General features: G+C 35.4%; 1 protein-coding gene across 1 annotated transcript in view; it reads right to left on the minus strand.

Moving 5' to 3' along the window:
* Positions 1-12,768, minus strand: part of ZFC3H1 (zinc finger C3H1-type containing) — a gene marked incomplete at its 5' end in the record, with an annotated part of 45,647 nt that extends 32,879 nt beyond the window's left edge. The window contains 5 exons of the mRNA XM_081818974.1: positions 552-675; positions 2,074-2,297; positions 2,539-2,737; positions 4,620-4,684; positions 12,285-12,768. Of these exons, the coding sequence (XP_081675100.1) occupies positions 552-675; positions 2,074-2,297; positions 2,539-2,737; positions 4,620-4,684; positions 12,285-12,768 (1,096 nt within the window). The remainder of the gene's footprint in view (positions 1-551; positions 676-2,073; positions 2,298-2,538; positions 2,738-4,619; positions 4,685-12,284) is intronic.
* Between the last annotated feature and the right edge of the window lie 2,370 nt (positions 12,769-15,138).

Raw genomic sequence — 15,138 nt, forward strand, 5'->3', positions numbered from 1 at the left:
AAAGCAAGGCTCTAGCCCTCAAGAAGAGTCACATCCTAGAGTATGCAATCTAATTGAAGTACTGCCCTGACCAGTTCTAACCAGCCTCTACTGAACGCCACTAATAGTACCACTTACCATCTCCAAATTCCTACAAAGTAACATCACCGGAAGGAGAAAGGAAGCCCAAAAACAAGAAAGATTTTTTTTTTTAACTAAAGCAGAAATTATCTACGATATAAAGATAAGAGATCCAAAGTTTATTTTTTTTATTTAAAAGCAGTGCTCTCACCTTCCCCACAATCATTTTTTAGATCAAACAGTTAATAGCAGAGTTTAAACACTGCCTGTTTATTTAAATGTTATCTAGAAAGAAAGACCTGAAAGAAAGGTTTATATTATATATTTGAGGTTTGCTCTCAAAGTACTCCACTAAATATCTATAGTTACACAATTCACCAGCAAAAATCACTTTCATTACACATTTCTTTCAAGCTTTTGGGTCGCTTTATGATCATTTTCCATTTATGAAAATTTGTGAATATGTGAATGTTTCAAGTTTTGGCTCATACCTGGAGAATTGGTTTCACTATCTGTATCCATAGCAACTTCTTCATAGTTATCATATTGATAAATGCCTCCTCCACTATCAGTAGGTTGCTTATCTAAGGATCGTCTTAGGTCAGGATCTGAAGACTAATAACACAAGATATTTTTCAGTTTCAAAGCATTTTCTGTCTTAGTCTATTCTTAGGCTAGAAATTATGAAACAATTGACAGTTGTCCTCTGGGGAGTATCAAAAATCATATTCCTCTGTAAAGTAAGATGACACCAAATTCAAGTTTTATGTCATCAAGAGTATATTTTAGGGGCACCTGGGTGCCTCAGTTGGTTGAGCATCTGACTCTTGGTTTCAGCTCAGGTCATGATTTCCTGGTTGTGGGATCGAGCCCCATGTCGGGCTCTGTGCTCAGTGCAGAGTCTGCTTCATATTCTCTCTCCCTCTCCCTTTCCCTTACTCTCTCTCAAATAAATAAAAATCTTAAAAAAAAAAAAGACTATATTTTATGAGACTGACGCGCTGCCCACTGCGCCAAGAGGGCCGCTAAAGACTATATTTTAAAGCAATTTAAAAAATCCAGTAACATCTTAGTTATGAATACACTGATGACAGCTGAAAACTAGGAATTCTTAGGTGATGTGTTTGTGTGTAGTTTTTTTGTATTTCTTACAATGCTTCACTCACAAAGACAGTTCATAGCTAACAAAACCCATCCAGATTGATAAGAGTAATGTGCAAACACAATACTTTTCTCTTAAAAAAGATTCTAACAAAGTACTTTTTAGAAGTTCAAAGTATATTTATGAATTCCTTGCTTAAGCAAACCTAGTTCCTGACTCCCGATAATTAAAAGAGCTCTTACTCTTTAACAACCCTCTCTTCTTCGATAGTTCATTCACAAGTATAATTTCAAACCTCAAAATCCTGAAATTTATCACTGATAATATTATCACTAGATCAATATTAAATCTCCAGTTTACTGCCTGACACCATCCATAAAAAACAATGACAATCATTATCAATACTTCACTTAGTTAAGGTTCACAAATGCTAAATAACTAACTAAAATAGCCACAAGCACTAAGGCTATGATGATTTAACTTTCTTTAAAATAGTCCAGGCCAATTAGTCATGACACACTTTCAATTCTACAATACTAAACAAATGTTAAAAAAAAAAAAAAAAACTAATGACATTCTGCCCTTATACTTAGGGTATGGCCATTTTTACGGTAAGTCCTCACTATAATTTAGTAATCCTACTTTCTTCTAAATAGATAAAGATGAAAAAGCCATAAGCAGGCTTTGCTAACCATAACTTTTATCTTTCATTTTTTCTATTTCTAATATCTACAATAGAAAACTCATTTTCAATTATAACCAACCTTCCCTTCTCCCCCAAAATGTTGTAACAAGTTCTATCAAACACAAGCACTCTGTACTTTTTCTTAGTGGACTGTATTTATGAAATAAGACAATAAGGACACTTAAATTTGAATAATGTTTTGATTTTATATTTTTACACTCTTTACCTTACTTCTTGATCTCCTCTTTCCACCAACCAGTTTCATGAATCGATTGTACTGCTCTTCCTGATTTGAGAGATCTCGAATTTTTCTGATTTCTTCTTCTCTTTTCCTTCTCTCTTCTTCTTCAGCTTGTTTCCTCTGATCCTCTTCTTTCTGTCTTTCCTGTTCTTTTTGTTGTTGTAGTTTCTTCCATGCTTTTGTTTGCTGCTTCCTTAATGCCTGTTTAGCTTTAAATAAAAATACAGAAACATCAGTATCTGTTAGCTAGAATTTTCTAGATAAAAGAAAACAGTTTTATAATTTATTTTCATTATCATTAAATCAAATATACAGCTGCTCTTCCAAGTTTTGTTTATATAGGGCTGTCCCCATTCAGGGCCCTATAATTCCCAAACTCAAAACTTTCTCAATTAAAATCTTAAAACTATATTGATATAGGAAATAAAAAAATTTAACAGAAATGATCACCTGTAGTGCTAACTTTCTTGGCTGAATGTGTTTTTGTACTGGTTTTAGCTTTTTGCTGTACAGTTTTTGTCTTAGTCAACTTTTCTTTGCTTTCTTTCATCACCTGCTGTTCTTTTTGTTGCCATTTTTTACTAGCTGACTGAAGAGCCAAAAGACGAAGCTGTAGTTCAGACAGTTCCTCTTCATCTTCACCAAGTTTCTTTAAAAAAAGAAATAGTTATAACTTTTTAGTTCTATTATTTGACCTTAAACATTTCACCAAGTCAAACCCTTCCAGGGATGAGAATTTAGAGTTAGTTGTAAAGCAAATATTTAAATGGCAATATAAGTAAAGTAAGGAAACTAAACTACTTACCACAGCCCTACACCCTAATCCAATCCCTATGATATAGACAGAAGATCAACCTGTGGAGGGTGTGTGTGCATATGTAAATTGAAGGGTTAGAGGGGATGAGTGTAACTGATGGAATAGGATGATCCAAAGGGAAGTTAAGGGTCAGAGATCAGCATTTAACTGAGCTTCCCAAACAAGAAAGTAAAAATCTGATGACAACAAATGCAAGAAAAATTCAACCCAGGAGAGATCAAAAATGAAGAATGAAGCAGTTCCATAAACATGTGATTTACTAGTTTTACAAGTAACACAGAGAACAGGTACATTGAATGTCAAGACTGAAATTTGCAAACTTTTAAAAAAATACACATTTTATAATTCTTTAGATTTACTTATATTTGAACATTACATGACCTAAAACTACAGATACTTATCTGAATATTTAAAATATTTTGAACACCCAAGATTTTTCTTCAGGGAAGCTAAGAGGAAAATAGGTTAAGAGCGAATGTTTGAGGGGCACCTGGGTAGCTCAGTTGGTTAAGCATCTGCCCTCGACTCAGGTCATGATCTCAGGGTCCTGAGATCGAGCCCCTGCCCCTGCATCAGGCTCCCTGCTCAGCGGGGAGTCTGCTTCTCCCTCTCCTTCTGCCACTCCCCCTGCTTGTGCTCTCTCTCTCTCTGAAGTAAATAAAATCTTAACAAAAAAAAGAGTGCATGTTAGAAAGCTTTTTTCCAATTGAAATATCCTCTTAATTTTTTCACTCTATCTTTTTAAGATAATTTTAAAAATCTATTCTCTACTTTTTAGCTAAAATATAATTGAAAACGTCAGGCAAACTAAGCACAGATTCTTAATTGGAGTACATGGATATGGTGGGGAGAGACGTATTAGGAGTCCTCTGGCCTCCCCATCCTTTGAAATTAAATGCAAAATTGTTTTTCTTTTATGTGCATGTATAGAGAAGGAGGCAATCAAAAGAGACTAAGACTCAAAAAAGGGTAAGGCCCACTTACCTATTAACTTTTGCTTATACGTGAATTACAATCACATTTTGTCTAATATTCAATTAAATTACTTAACTCCTAAGCATAAAGAAAACAGTGGGTCCTTCCTACTGGTTTCACTTTACTATGAACTATTATAAATGCCTAACTGAATTGCCACCATGTATTTCACTACTTCAGTTTATCCAAACCAGGACATAGATACCCTTTCCACTGTTGGGAAATATATATAACAAATGAGCTGAAAAAATTATTTTTTTAACTCTAAAAAATACTTCAATTAAATTCAATTTAACTGAACCCAGCACAAAGATACTGAAGGACATCTCTCCAGATTTCCTTTATTATTAATTTCACCTGTTTCTTTTTTTTTTTTAAAGATTTTATTTATTTGACAGGGAGAGAGAGAGAGAGCACAAGTAGGCAGAGCAGCAGGCAGAGGGAGAGGGAGAAGCAGGCTCCCTGCTGAACAGAGAGCCCGATGTAGGGCTTGATCCCAGGACCCTGGGATCATGACCTGAGCCGAAGGCAGATGCTTAACCAACTGAGCCACCCAGGCGCCCCTCTCTCCAGATTTTCTTATCTTTGAGGCTTATGTCCAAATGGAGGTAATGATGAAAGAAATGATGTAAAGGAAATGAGTGGAAAGCAAGACAGAATCTCCTTTCAAAGGAACAGAGCAAAGCAGTATAAGAATCAGTCTTACAGAGACACCCAGTCCCAAAAAGCAGGATCTTACCTTTTCAGATAGAATGTCTGAGGCACTAATTCTTCTTGTTAAATTTTGTTCTTTATCTTCTAATCCTTTAAAATAAAACAGCATACTTTGAATACTCTGAAAAACAGCTACCATCATTATAAAATAAAATGCGTATGATATTCGGTAGTAATTATTTTAAGGAGTCTCTCATTTTCACAATCTCTGACTGAGAAGGAAAGAATGCTATTAGAATGAAAATCTGACCAAACTTTTCATATCAGCCTCATTTCTGAAAATTATCAGGCAAAATGATTCAAAATATTAAATAAGTTAAAATTGTACTCTGATAAAATGACTTATGAACTAAAATTATTTCAATAACAGAATTTACATTAAGCTGGCAGTACCTTATGAGCACAAAGCTACCTTAAAAACAAGTACAAATCATAAATTTCAAACTATAAATCTAACTTTACACAAAGTTTATAAAAGCAGGTAATTGTTTAATTCACCAAACATGTAGTTAGGCACTGTCCTACCACTGTTATGGGTCTCTACAATTATTTCAATTCTGACTCAATACTTCCAAGATGAAAATTGGTTTTGTGCAGTCATGCAGTATTTGTAAAATTATTATCCAGAATTCTAAACTGAGCTAAAGACAATCATCAGGACATAGGTGGTAGTTAAAACCATATAATTAAGAACACCCTTGGAAAATGGAACACAGAGGACATCAACAGTTAAGAAATTACAAAGGAAAACTATTAAGAAGAAAATCAGAAGGCTATAAGAAATTCCAGATGTGTATGGTACTACTGAAACCCCAAAATTTCACATTTATCAAGAAAAACATCTCTGAATATAGTAGATATGTCTACTCCCTATAGAATATTCTCAACATTGTGGCCTGAATGGTCCTTTGAGAATATAAAATAAATTATTACTAGTCCTTTGTTCAAGACCCTGTAGTAGCTCACATTTCATTTAGAATAAAAAACAAAATTCTTATGAGGCTCTACATGATCTATCCCAACCCATCATCTCTGACCTCTTCTCTCCCACTATTCAGCACCCCCACTCTCTTTTCTTTAGTGGCACAGGCCTCCCTATTATTACCCAAATATGCCAGGTACCCTTCTGCCTTAACAGTAGTTATTCTAGTTCATTGATTCTCAAACTTTACCAGGTATTAGAATCAACAAGAAGGTTTGTTAAATAGATTGTTGGGCCCCATCTCCAGTTTCCAATTCAGCAGATCTAGGATAGGGTCTGGGCATTTGCATTTTTTTTTTATTTTTTTATTTTTTAAAGATTTTATTTATTCATTTGACAGAGAGAGACACAGCAAGAGAGGGAACACAAGCAGGGGGAGTGGGAGAGGGAGAAGCAGGCTCCCCGTGGAGCAGGGAGCCCGATGCAGAGCTGGATCCCAGGACCCTGGGATCAGGACCTGAGCCGAAGGCAGTGAGACGCTTAATGACTGAGCCACCCAGGTGCCCCCTTTTTATTTTTAAAAATTTTTTAAAGATTTTTATTTAGGGCGCCTGGGTGACTCAGACGGTTAAGCGTCTGCCTTTGGCTCAGGTCATGATCCCAGGATCCTGGGATCGAACCCCACATGGGGCTCCTGGCTCAGCGGGGAGTCTGCTTCTCCCTCTCCCTCTGCCTCTCCTCTTGCTCATGCTCTCTATCTCTGTGTCTCAAATGAATAAATAAAATCTTTAAAAAAATTAAAAATAAGTAAATAAATAAAAGATTTTTATTTATTTGAGAGAGCGAGAGAGAGAACACGAGTGGGGTGAGGGGCAGAGGGAGAAACAGACTCCCCACAGAGCAGGGAGCGGCCCACAGAGCAGGGAGAGGGATGCGAGGCTTGATCCCCCAACTCTGGGATCATGATGTGACCCCAAGGCAGCTGCTTAAGGGACTGAGCCACCCAGGCACCCCAACATTTGCATTTCTATCAAGTTCCCAGGTAATGCTGGTCCAAGTACCAAAGTTAGAAAATCACTGCTCTAGCTATTTATTATCTGCCTAGAAAGCTCTTCCATGATACCCATTTGGCTATCCCCTCATGGTCTTCAAAGTCCTTGTTTAAATCTCATCTTCAAATTCAGGCCTCTCCTGATCACTCATTAATACTGCAATCTATACCTGCCATCCCCCTACTTACCCTGCTATACTTTTTCCATAACTGTTACTTACGAATCATATTTATTCTTCCCCCTTTCTAAAACACAAGCCCATGAAGGCATAAATGACTATTTTGTTCATGGAGAGATTTCCAAGGGCCTGGAATAAAGTGCTCAAATTCTGAATGAATGGAAGAATGAAATAAAAAAATGAAGGAAAATTAAAAATAATTTTGTAATTACATCAAAGTAACTGCCCTGACTAGTTTCAGTAAAGAGTAGAAAAGCAGATTGCATTGGATTGAGAGGTAAAGTGAAGAAGGCTAGCCTTTCAAGGAATCTGGTTGAAAAGACAGAAGTTAAGGGAGAATACAGAATGGGGAAGAGAGTGATTACATTTTGGGGAGGAAAATGCAAATATGTTTATACTAAGAATCCCTTAAGAGAAAGTGGTTAAAGATGAATCAAAATAAACAACAGATGCAGCAAGGTCCCAGAGAAGGTAGAAGTCAGAGTCAGGAATACAGGTTAAAACAAAGTGGCCATAAACAAAAATGAAATGAAGTGAAAATCAATATAGATATAATTTTACAGTCAGAAAGTGAGAAGTTGAAAGGTGAGTGAGATCACCTGAAACAGGAGGCACACCCATAGGCTGTTCTGAACAATAAGAACAAAGTTGAGTGAAAAGCCTGAAAAAAATAATAAAGGTTTAGAAGAGTTGTTGAGAGAAATGGAACAGAAGTTGATCACTAACAACTTAAAAGCTTGATGGCAGAGCTGAGAGTCTTGCTGATGACTGGGGAAGGTGGGACAGTGGGGGGTGGAGAGGATGCATATGAAGAAACTAATCAATATAACTTATTCAGATAAATTTTAGCTTTTCTGGTTTTTCTCCAATTCCTCTTCCACACTGCGGTCAGTTACTTTTCTAAAACAGACATCCGATAACATCATTTTCCTATTTAAAAATATCTGATGGCCCACCTGACGTTTAAGAAAATCTAAATTCCTTAGTCAAGACATTCAAGGCTCTCTGCAATCTGACTTCAATCTATCCTTTTATAAATTTATAACCAACTGCTCCAAGAAACATACCATATATCCTGCACTGCACCCATTTTATTTTATTTTTTTATTATGTTATGTTAATCACCATACATTACATCATTAGTTTTTGATGTAGTGTTCCATGATTCGTTTGCGTATAACCCAGTGCTCCATGCAGAACGTGCCCTCTTTAATACCCATCACTAGGCTAACCCATCCCCCCACCCCTCCCCTCTAGAACCCTCAGTTTGTTTTTCAGACTGCACCCATTTTAGATCAATCTCAATTATCCTTTAAAAGTTCTCTGTGCTTTTTATCTGCTCATTTGGTTCCTTCTTACTTCCCAAGTCCAAAGACTCATTTTTTGAGACACCTATCAAAGATTTCCATCACTATGAAAACTTTCTAAACCCAAGTAGACATATTTGATCCTTCCCCTGTATCACTGCAGGCTTTCATACATAACTCTTACTATACTCTGTAATAGTTATTTAGTGTTTTTTCTGTCCCACTGAGTTATACATTTTGAAACTGCCTGCCTGGAATCATGGTGCTAAACTGAAGAAGAAAAAAACATGTCCCTGAGAATATGTAACCAAAATCAGTCACCACTCAGGTTTGCAACCCAATTTACACATGGGTGGTTTTGAAAACTTCGAATATAAAGTGGTCCCAGAGCAAAAGTCTACTCAGGTGCCTGGGCAGTGGCAAAAGCAAACACTCTCCTGGAAGTCCACCTTTGTCCCAGGCCTCAAAAAATCCTACCAAAAAAACGGAAACAAAAATGACTACCTTAAGAAACAAAAAAGAAAGATGAGAAAAAGAAAAGAAAATCACTAAGCATTCAAGAATAGAAGGTACCAAAAATGGGAACCAGAAATGAGACCCATAAAAAACCTAGATACTGGAAATTAGCAAAGGAAAGAAACAAACTAAAGCAAACCCATAGTTAACATACTTATTTGAAAAATAAGCAGAAAAATCTAAAAAGAATGACCAAAGTAATTTGAAAAAAAAAAGTAAAAATGAAATACTAAAATAAAAACTGTAACTGAAATTTAAAATTCAATAGGTGTGCTTAAGGCAAATCAGACACAGCTAAAGAGAGAATCCATGAACTGAGAGATGCATCAGAAGAAATTTTCCAGAATGTAGCACAGATTTACAAAGAGATGGAAACTTAAAAGAAATTAAGAGAAATGGAAGATAAACTAAGATGATTTGATATACATACAGATATACAGAATTCCAGAAAAGAAAGAGAATGGGAAAATATTTAAGAGAGAATGACAATTTTTCAGAATCAATGAAAACAAGAAGCACAACAAATCCCAAGCTGAATAAAAAGAAATCACAATCAACACATCATAAACTACAGAATATCAGAGACAAAAATAGGATTTTCAAAGCAAGCAGAGAAAGAAGATAAATTGCCTTCAAATTAGAAACTATTAAGACTGATAGCTGACTTTTCAAAATCAATAATGGAAGCCAGAAAATATCTTCAATATGTTGAGAATATAATTAGCCAATCTAGAATTCCAAACCTAGAAAATTATCTTTAAAAAAGGGCAAACAGAAATAAGTTTTCTATCCAGCAGACACATCCAAATTCTAAAAAATGTATTTTAAGCATAAATGATTCTAGACATAGAAGAGTGAGCCAAGAAAGTGTTAAATATATGAGCAAAGCTAGGCAAATTACTGGCCTTTGTATATGGAGAGGGTAAAGACCTTGATTAATTTTAAACGTTGATAAGGAATTCATGTTACAATTCCGAAAGGAACCAATATGAGACAAGAAACTTAATATCTAACTTCCAAACTAGTAAAAGGGGAAAAAAAAATTATATGGGGGGGGTCACAAAAGAGGCAAGAAAGAAAAACAACAAAAATCCAAATATCAGTAATAATGAAAAATGCAAATGGACTATATATTCTAGTAAAGGACAAACATTGTCAGACTAAGTTACAAAAGAAATCTAGTTCTATGCTATATACAATAGATATTTGAGACATGAGAATATGGAAAGACTGAAAGAACGGAAAATGATATACAAGGCATATATACTTATCAAAAGAAGGATGGTGTGACTATTGGCATAAATCTTTCAGGTAGAAACATTACTAAAGATAAAGAAGGCCACGATGTAATAACGAGAATAATGGGTTAATTCCTCAGCCTCAAAGTATTTAAAACAAAAACTGAAAACCATAAATCCACCATCACAGTGGCTGATGTTAACAAACCTTTCAGTAATTAATCAAGCAGATCAAAAAATGAAGGAAGATGTGAACATAAAAAGCTTGATCTAACAATCCATATATTCCTTTCAAACACACATAGAATAGTTACAAAAAATCAATCGCATACAATAAAGCACATCTCTACAAATAAATACAACCATATCTATGGTCTCATTCTTTCTCTAATATTCTCTGACAATATGGTTGACTTAGAAATCAGTAACAAAAAATTTAAAGAACCATGCTTGAAAGTTAAGAAACACACTTCCAAATAAATAGCCTACAGGTCAAAGAAAAACAAAAATTAGAAAATATTTAGAAATGAGTGGGAAAAAATTATATTATCACAAACAGCTAAAGTAGAAATTTCATAACCCAAATTATTTTAATAGAAGAGAGGCTGAAAACTAACAAGTTTTTTTTTTTTAAGATTTTATTTATTTATATGACAGAGACAGAGACAGTGAGAGAGGGAACACAAGCAGGGAGAGTAGGAGAGGGAGAAGCAAGCTTCCCGCTGAGCAGGGAGTCCAATGTGGGGCTTGATCCCAGTACCCTGGGATCATGACCTGAGCCAAAGGCAGACGCTTAACGACTGAGCCACCCAGGCACCCCAAAACTAACAAGTTTTAAAAGCTATGGGCTTATTTCTAGGGAAATTTTAAAACAGGGGGATATAACTGATAAATGCTACAAGTAATATAAAAGTGAGGGTTTTTTTTTTTTTTTAGATTTATTTGAGAGAGAAAAAGATGGGAGACAGGGCGGGAGGGCAGAGGGAGAGGGAGAAACATGCCCCACTGCGCAGGGAGCCTGACGTGGGGCTCAATCCCAGGACCGAGATCATGACTTGAGCCAAAAGCAGATGCTTAACCAACTGAGCCACCCAGGCACTCCAGAAAGTGAGATTCTTAAGAATAATTTTTTATAAACTTCACAACTTACAGGAAATGGACACATTACTAGAAAAATATAGTTTACCTAAACTGCCTTGACCAGAAATAAAAAGCATTAACAGTCAACAGTGTAAAACCTTCCCAGAAAAAACTCCATCCAGGCCCAGACACTTCCATCGATAAGACCTACCAAATATCCCAGGAACAATTCTAATCTTAATATATTTCCACTCCCCAACTCATTTTGAGCATATCATAACCTTATACTAGAACTTGGCAAGGAAAAAGGGATAAAAATTACAGGCTTTTAAACTCAGATGAAAATTCTAAATAAAACATTAGCAAACCTTTATTTATGAAGACTTTATAATTGCCCCAAACTGGAAGAATCCAAATATCCCTCAAATGGAAATGGATAAACAAACTGTACCATAACTATACAATGGCACATTCAGCAATAAGAATGAACTAGATATATACAACCACATGGATGAATCTCAAATACTATGCTTACTAAATGAAAGAAGCTAGAATCAAAAGGCAATATGGGGCATGATTCCATTTATATGACATTTTGGAAAAGGCAAAAACTATAGGGAAAGAAAACAATCAGTAGTTACCTGGTGGGCTGATTGTTGGGGGAGGAAGGAATTGATTGCAAAGGGGCATGTGAGAATCTGTGAGAGTTGACAAAACTCTTCTTTATCTAATTGTGGTGCCTGGCAATGGTTACCCAACTGCCTGCATCTGTCAAAACTTAAAGAACTATACACTTTTTAAAAAGGGTAAATTTTACCACATATAAATCATAAAAAGAGAAAAAGAAAAAATTTAACAAATCAAATCCATGATGTACAAAAATAACATATCATGAACTACCTGGATTTATCCCAAATATAGAAGAGTGGTTTAACACTACAAAATTAACTAATATAATCTATTACACTAATAAAAGAGGAAAAATAAGATGTTTTTCTCAATAATGAAGAAAAAAGATGCAATAAACTTCAACATCCATTCATGCTGAAAATCTCAAACAAGGAATAGGGTGGAAAAACTTTTTATCCAATAAAGGATACCTTCAAAAAACCTAACATCATGTTAAAAGTAAATATCCAAAGCATTCCTTTAAGTTAGGAAACAAAGGTCCACTGATACACTTAGGTTAAAAATTGTATTAGAAGGCCAAAAAAGAAAGATCAGAATAAAACTAAACCTATCAATGCTGAATAATATGACTGTTTATGTAGAAAAGTGCAAAAAGAATTCAAGATAAAGTATTAAAATCATTTCAATGAAGCACACTACCAAAATAACTAGTTACCCCATAGAAAAAGAAGAATCTTAGTACTAAATGAAATTTTTAATTCCATTACCTTGACTAGGTTCAGTAGTGTCAGATTTCAGGGAAAGCTGTTTTGTTCCATCCTTAACTTTTTTCAACCGGTTCTTATCCCCTGGTAAAGTCAATTTTTGCCTGAGTGGTTTTAATTCAAATGCCTGAAACGTTTTGACCTGTGTTTTCTCCTCAGGAGCTACTTCTTTACTTGGGTCCTTAGTAATACTGACATTATCAGTGCTTGTTTGGTCCTCAAAGTTGAATGTTTTAGGATCTTCCTGCACATTCTCTTCTTTGCTACTCAAAGCTAGTTTTTCATCTTTATTGATGCATTCTAGTTCCAATTGTATCTGCTTATACTTCAAAAGTAAATCTTCAAAAGTTTCTTCCCCACAGTTTTCACTTTTTGATGAATAGTTTTGTTTTCTTGATGGAGATCTTCCAAAACTTTTGGCTGAACAGCATATTAAGGAAACCAGTTTCCAAAATTTTTCCAGTAAATTTAACAAAAACACATTAAGTTAAAGATGAATTGTCTCCCTTTTTAACTTGTTTTTCAAAAAAGATGAGTTAGTATTTTTAATTACTAAATTACATTTAACATATGTGCTAATGCCCAATTCCACAATCTGCCCATATTTCAAATTTAACAAGTAACCATATAAAACAGTCCACTTAGAAAATCACTGGTGTCGGCCCCCTGCTCGGCAGGGAGTCTGCTTCTCCCTCTCCAACTCCCCCTGCTTGTGTTCCCTCTCTCGCTGTGTCTCTGTCAAATAAATAAATAAAATCTTTAAAAAAAAAAAAAAAAGGGGCGCCTGGGTGGCTCAGTCGTTGAGCGTCTGCCTTCGGCTCAGGTCATGATCCCAGGGTCCTGGGATCGAGCCCCACATCGGGCTCCCTGCTCAGCAGGGAGTCTGCTTCTCCCTCTCCAACTCCCCCTGCATGTGTTCCCTCTCTCGCTGTGTCTCTCTGTCAAATAAATAAATAAAATCTTAAAAAAAAAAAAAATCACTGGTGTCAGTTATTACCCATAGTACCTACAGGTATTCCACCTACTTAGGTTATGGCAGCATTCCTTCTGTAGTTATCAGAAAAGCCCATAATAAGGTGTATGTTCAAGATTCCTTTGTAAAGGAAGAGAGGAGAAACATAATGGTTTGTCACAGATATGGATAATTTACACTTCAGATAATCAGGAGGAAACATTTCTTCTTTTTAATTAGTTTCTTCTCATGTCTCAAATTAAAAAAGGAGATAAAAAAAGAACACTGACAACTAATAGTTAAAACTAGTTTATAAATAGGAAGCATTTTCTTAAAAACCTAATACATAACAATCTTAAAGCTCAAGTATACTAATACCCAACATATGCACAACTAAAATGAGGGAATTACATTATTAAAAAAAAAAACCTTCCATGGTATTCAAAATGCATCTTATAAACTAATTTGTCTCTGAAGATAACGATAACTCTACCAAAATTTTTTTTCTTCTCTAACACAGTGAAACATAGAATATAACTTTTTCCTTGGAAATGGCTACAAAATTCCAAACTATAATTTTTACTCAAAATAATTCACACAGGTAAAAATTGTTACACCTCACTTCTCCAGCCTAGAAATTAACAAGATTTAAAGACAAGTACTTTATGTGGTTTTAATACAATATGTCATTTATGGATCATTTAAACTGGCAAGGATATAACATTACAGTTCCCTAAAGATGGTTCCTCTAACAACTTACAGTACAGTCAACCTCCAGATATCTTAAAATTTCCCTAATGACCAATACAAGAATGGGAATCACCACCAAATATTTTTTTTTCACCACCAGTAATTTTAGAAACTAAACCAGCATTACAACTGAAAATCTTAACAGTTCTGCAACAAAACTGTTTTAGTAAATCTTTGGTTCTGTGATCTAAGCTCTTCAGAGCCAAGTTTCTTCAAACAGTATTAGTTTCTCATAACCTGTCTTACTCTTCAACCAAACAGAATCTGGCTTCTGCTGGCTGAGTTTTTTTTATTTATCCACCATGTTTTCAAACTTTATTTTACCTGACTTCTTTGCAGTTTTGTACACTGCAAACCACTTCTCTCTTGGCTTCTCTAACTCCACACTCCTGATTTCCCTATCTTTTTTTCTCCTTTAAGTCTTCATGACTCCTTTCTAACTCCTGCAATAATGGTGTTTTCCAGTGAGCTCTATTTAGCCTCTTCCACTTTTCCCTTTGAGCATTCTAATGCACTCCCATATGTCTATGTAATACAAGAGAGGTTTGGCCTCATGATATTTGGGGTTTTATCTTCCACAAGCCATTCCCTATTCTGCTGCTGGACTAATCTATCTAGAAGACAAATCTGATCAGATCTGTCCCCTTGTTTAAATCTCATTAAGAATAGAGTCCAAAATACTTACAATGGCACATAATGCCTTCATGATTTGACCTGTACTTCCTTTCCAATATCACATTTCTCCTGTCATCACAATTTATGCATAGCTTTGTATTTAGGTTTTTCTGTTCTTCAAATTGACCCCAGTCCAAAATTGAAATGAACCTCCTTTGTGAAGCCAGAACATTACTTGCTCCCCCATTATATACTCTTTGTACATAAATTCTGTAATTATCCTCATCTACACCTCACTTTTCTTTTTTTTTTTTAAAACTAGGAGTATATTTTATTTTTTATTTATTTTTTTTTTAAAGATTTTTTATTTATTTATTTGAGAGAGAGAGAATGAGAGAGAGAGCACATGAGAGGGGGGAGGGTCAGAGGGAGAAGCAGACTCCCTGCCGAGCAGGGAGCCCGATGCGGGACTCGATCCAGGGACTCCGGGATCATGACCTGAGCCGAAGGCAGTCGCTTAACCAACTGAGCCACCCAGGC

This window comes from Leptonychotes weddellii, chromosome 5 (genome assembly GCF_054177405.1).
Source record: "Leptonychotes weddellii isolate Sample4059 chromosome 5, ASM5417740v2, whole genome shotgun sequence".
Classification (NCBI taxonomy): Eukaryota; Metazoa; Chordata; class Mammalia; order Carnivora; family Phocidae; genus Leptonychotes; species Leptonychotes weddellii.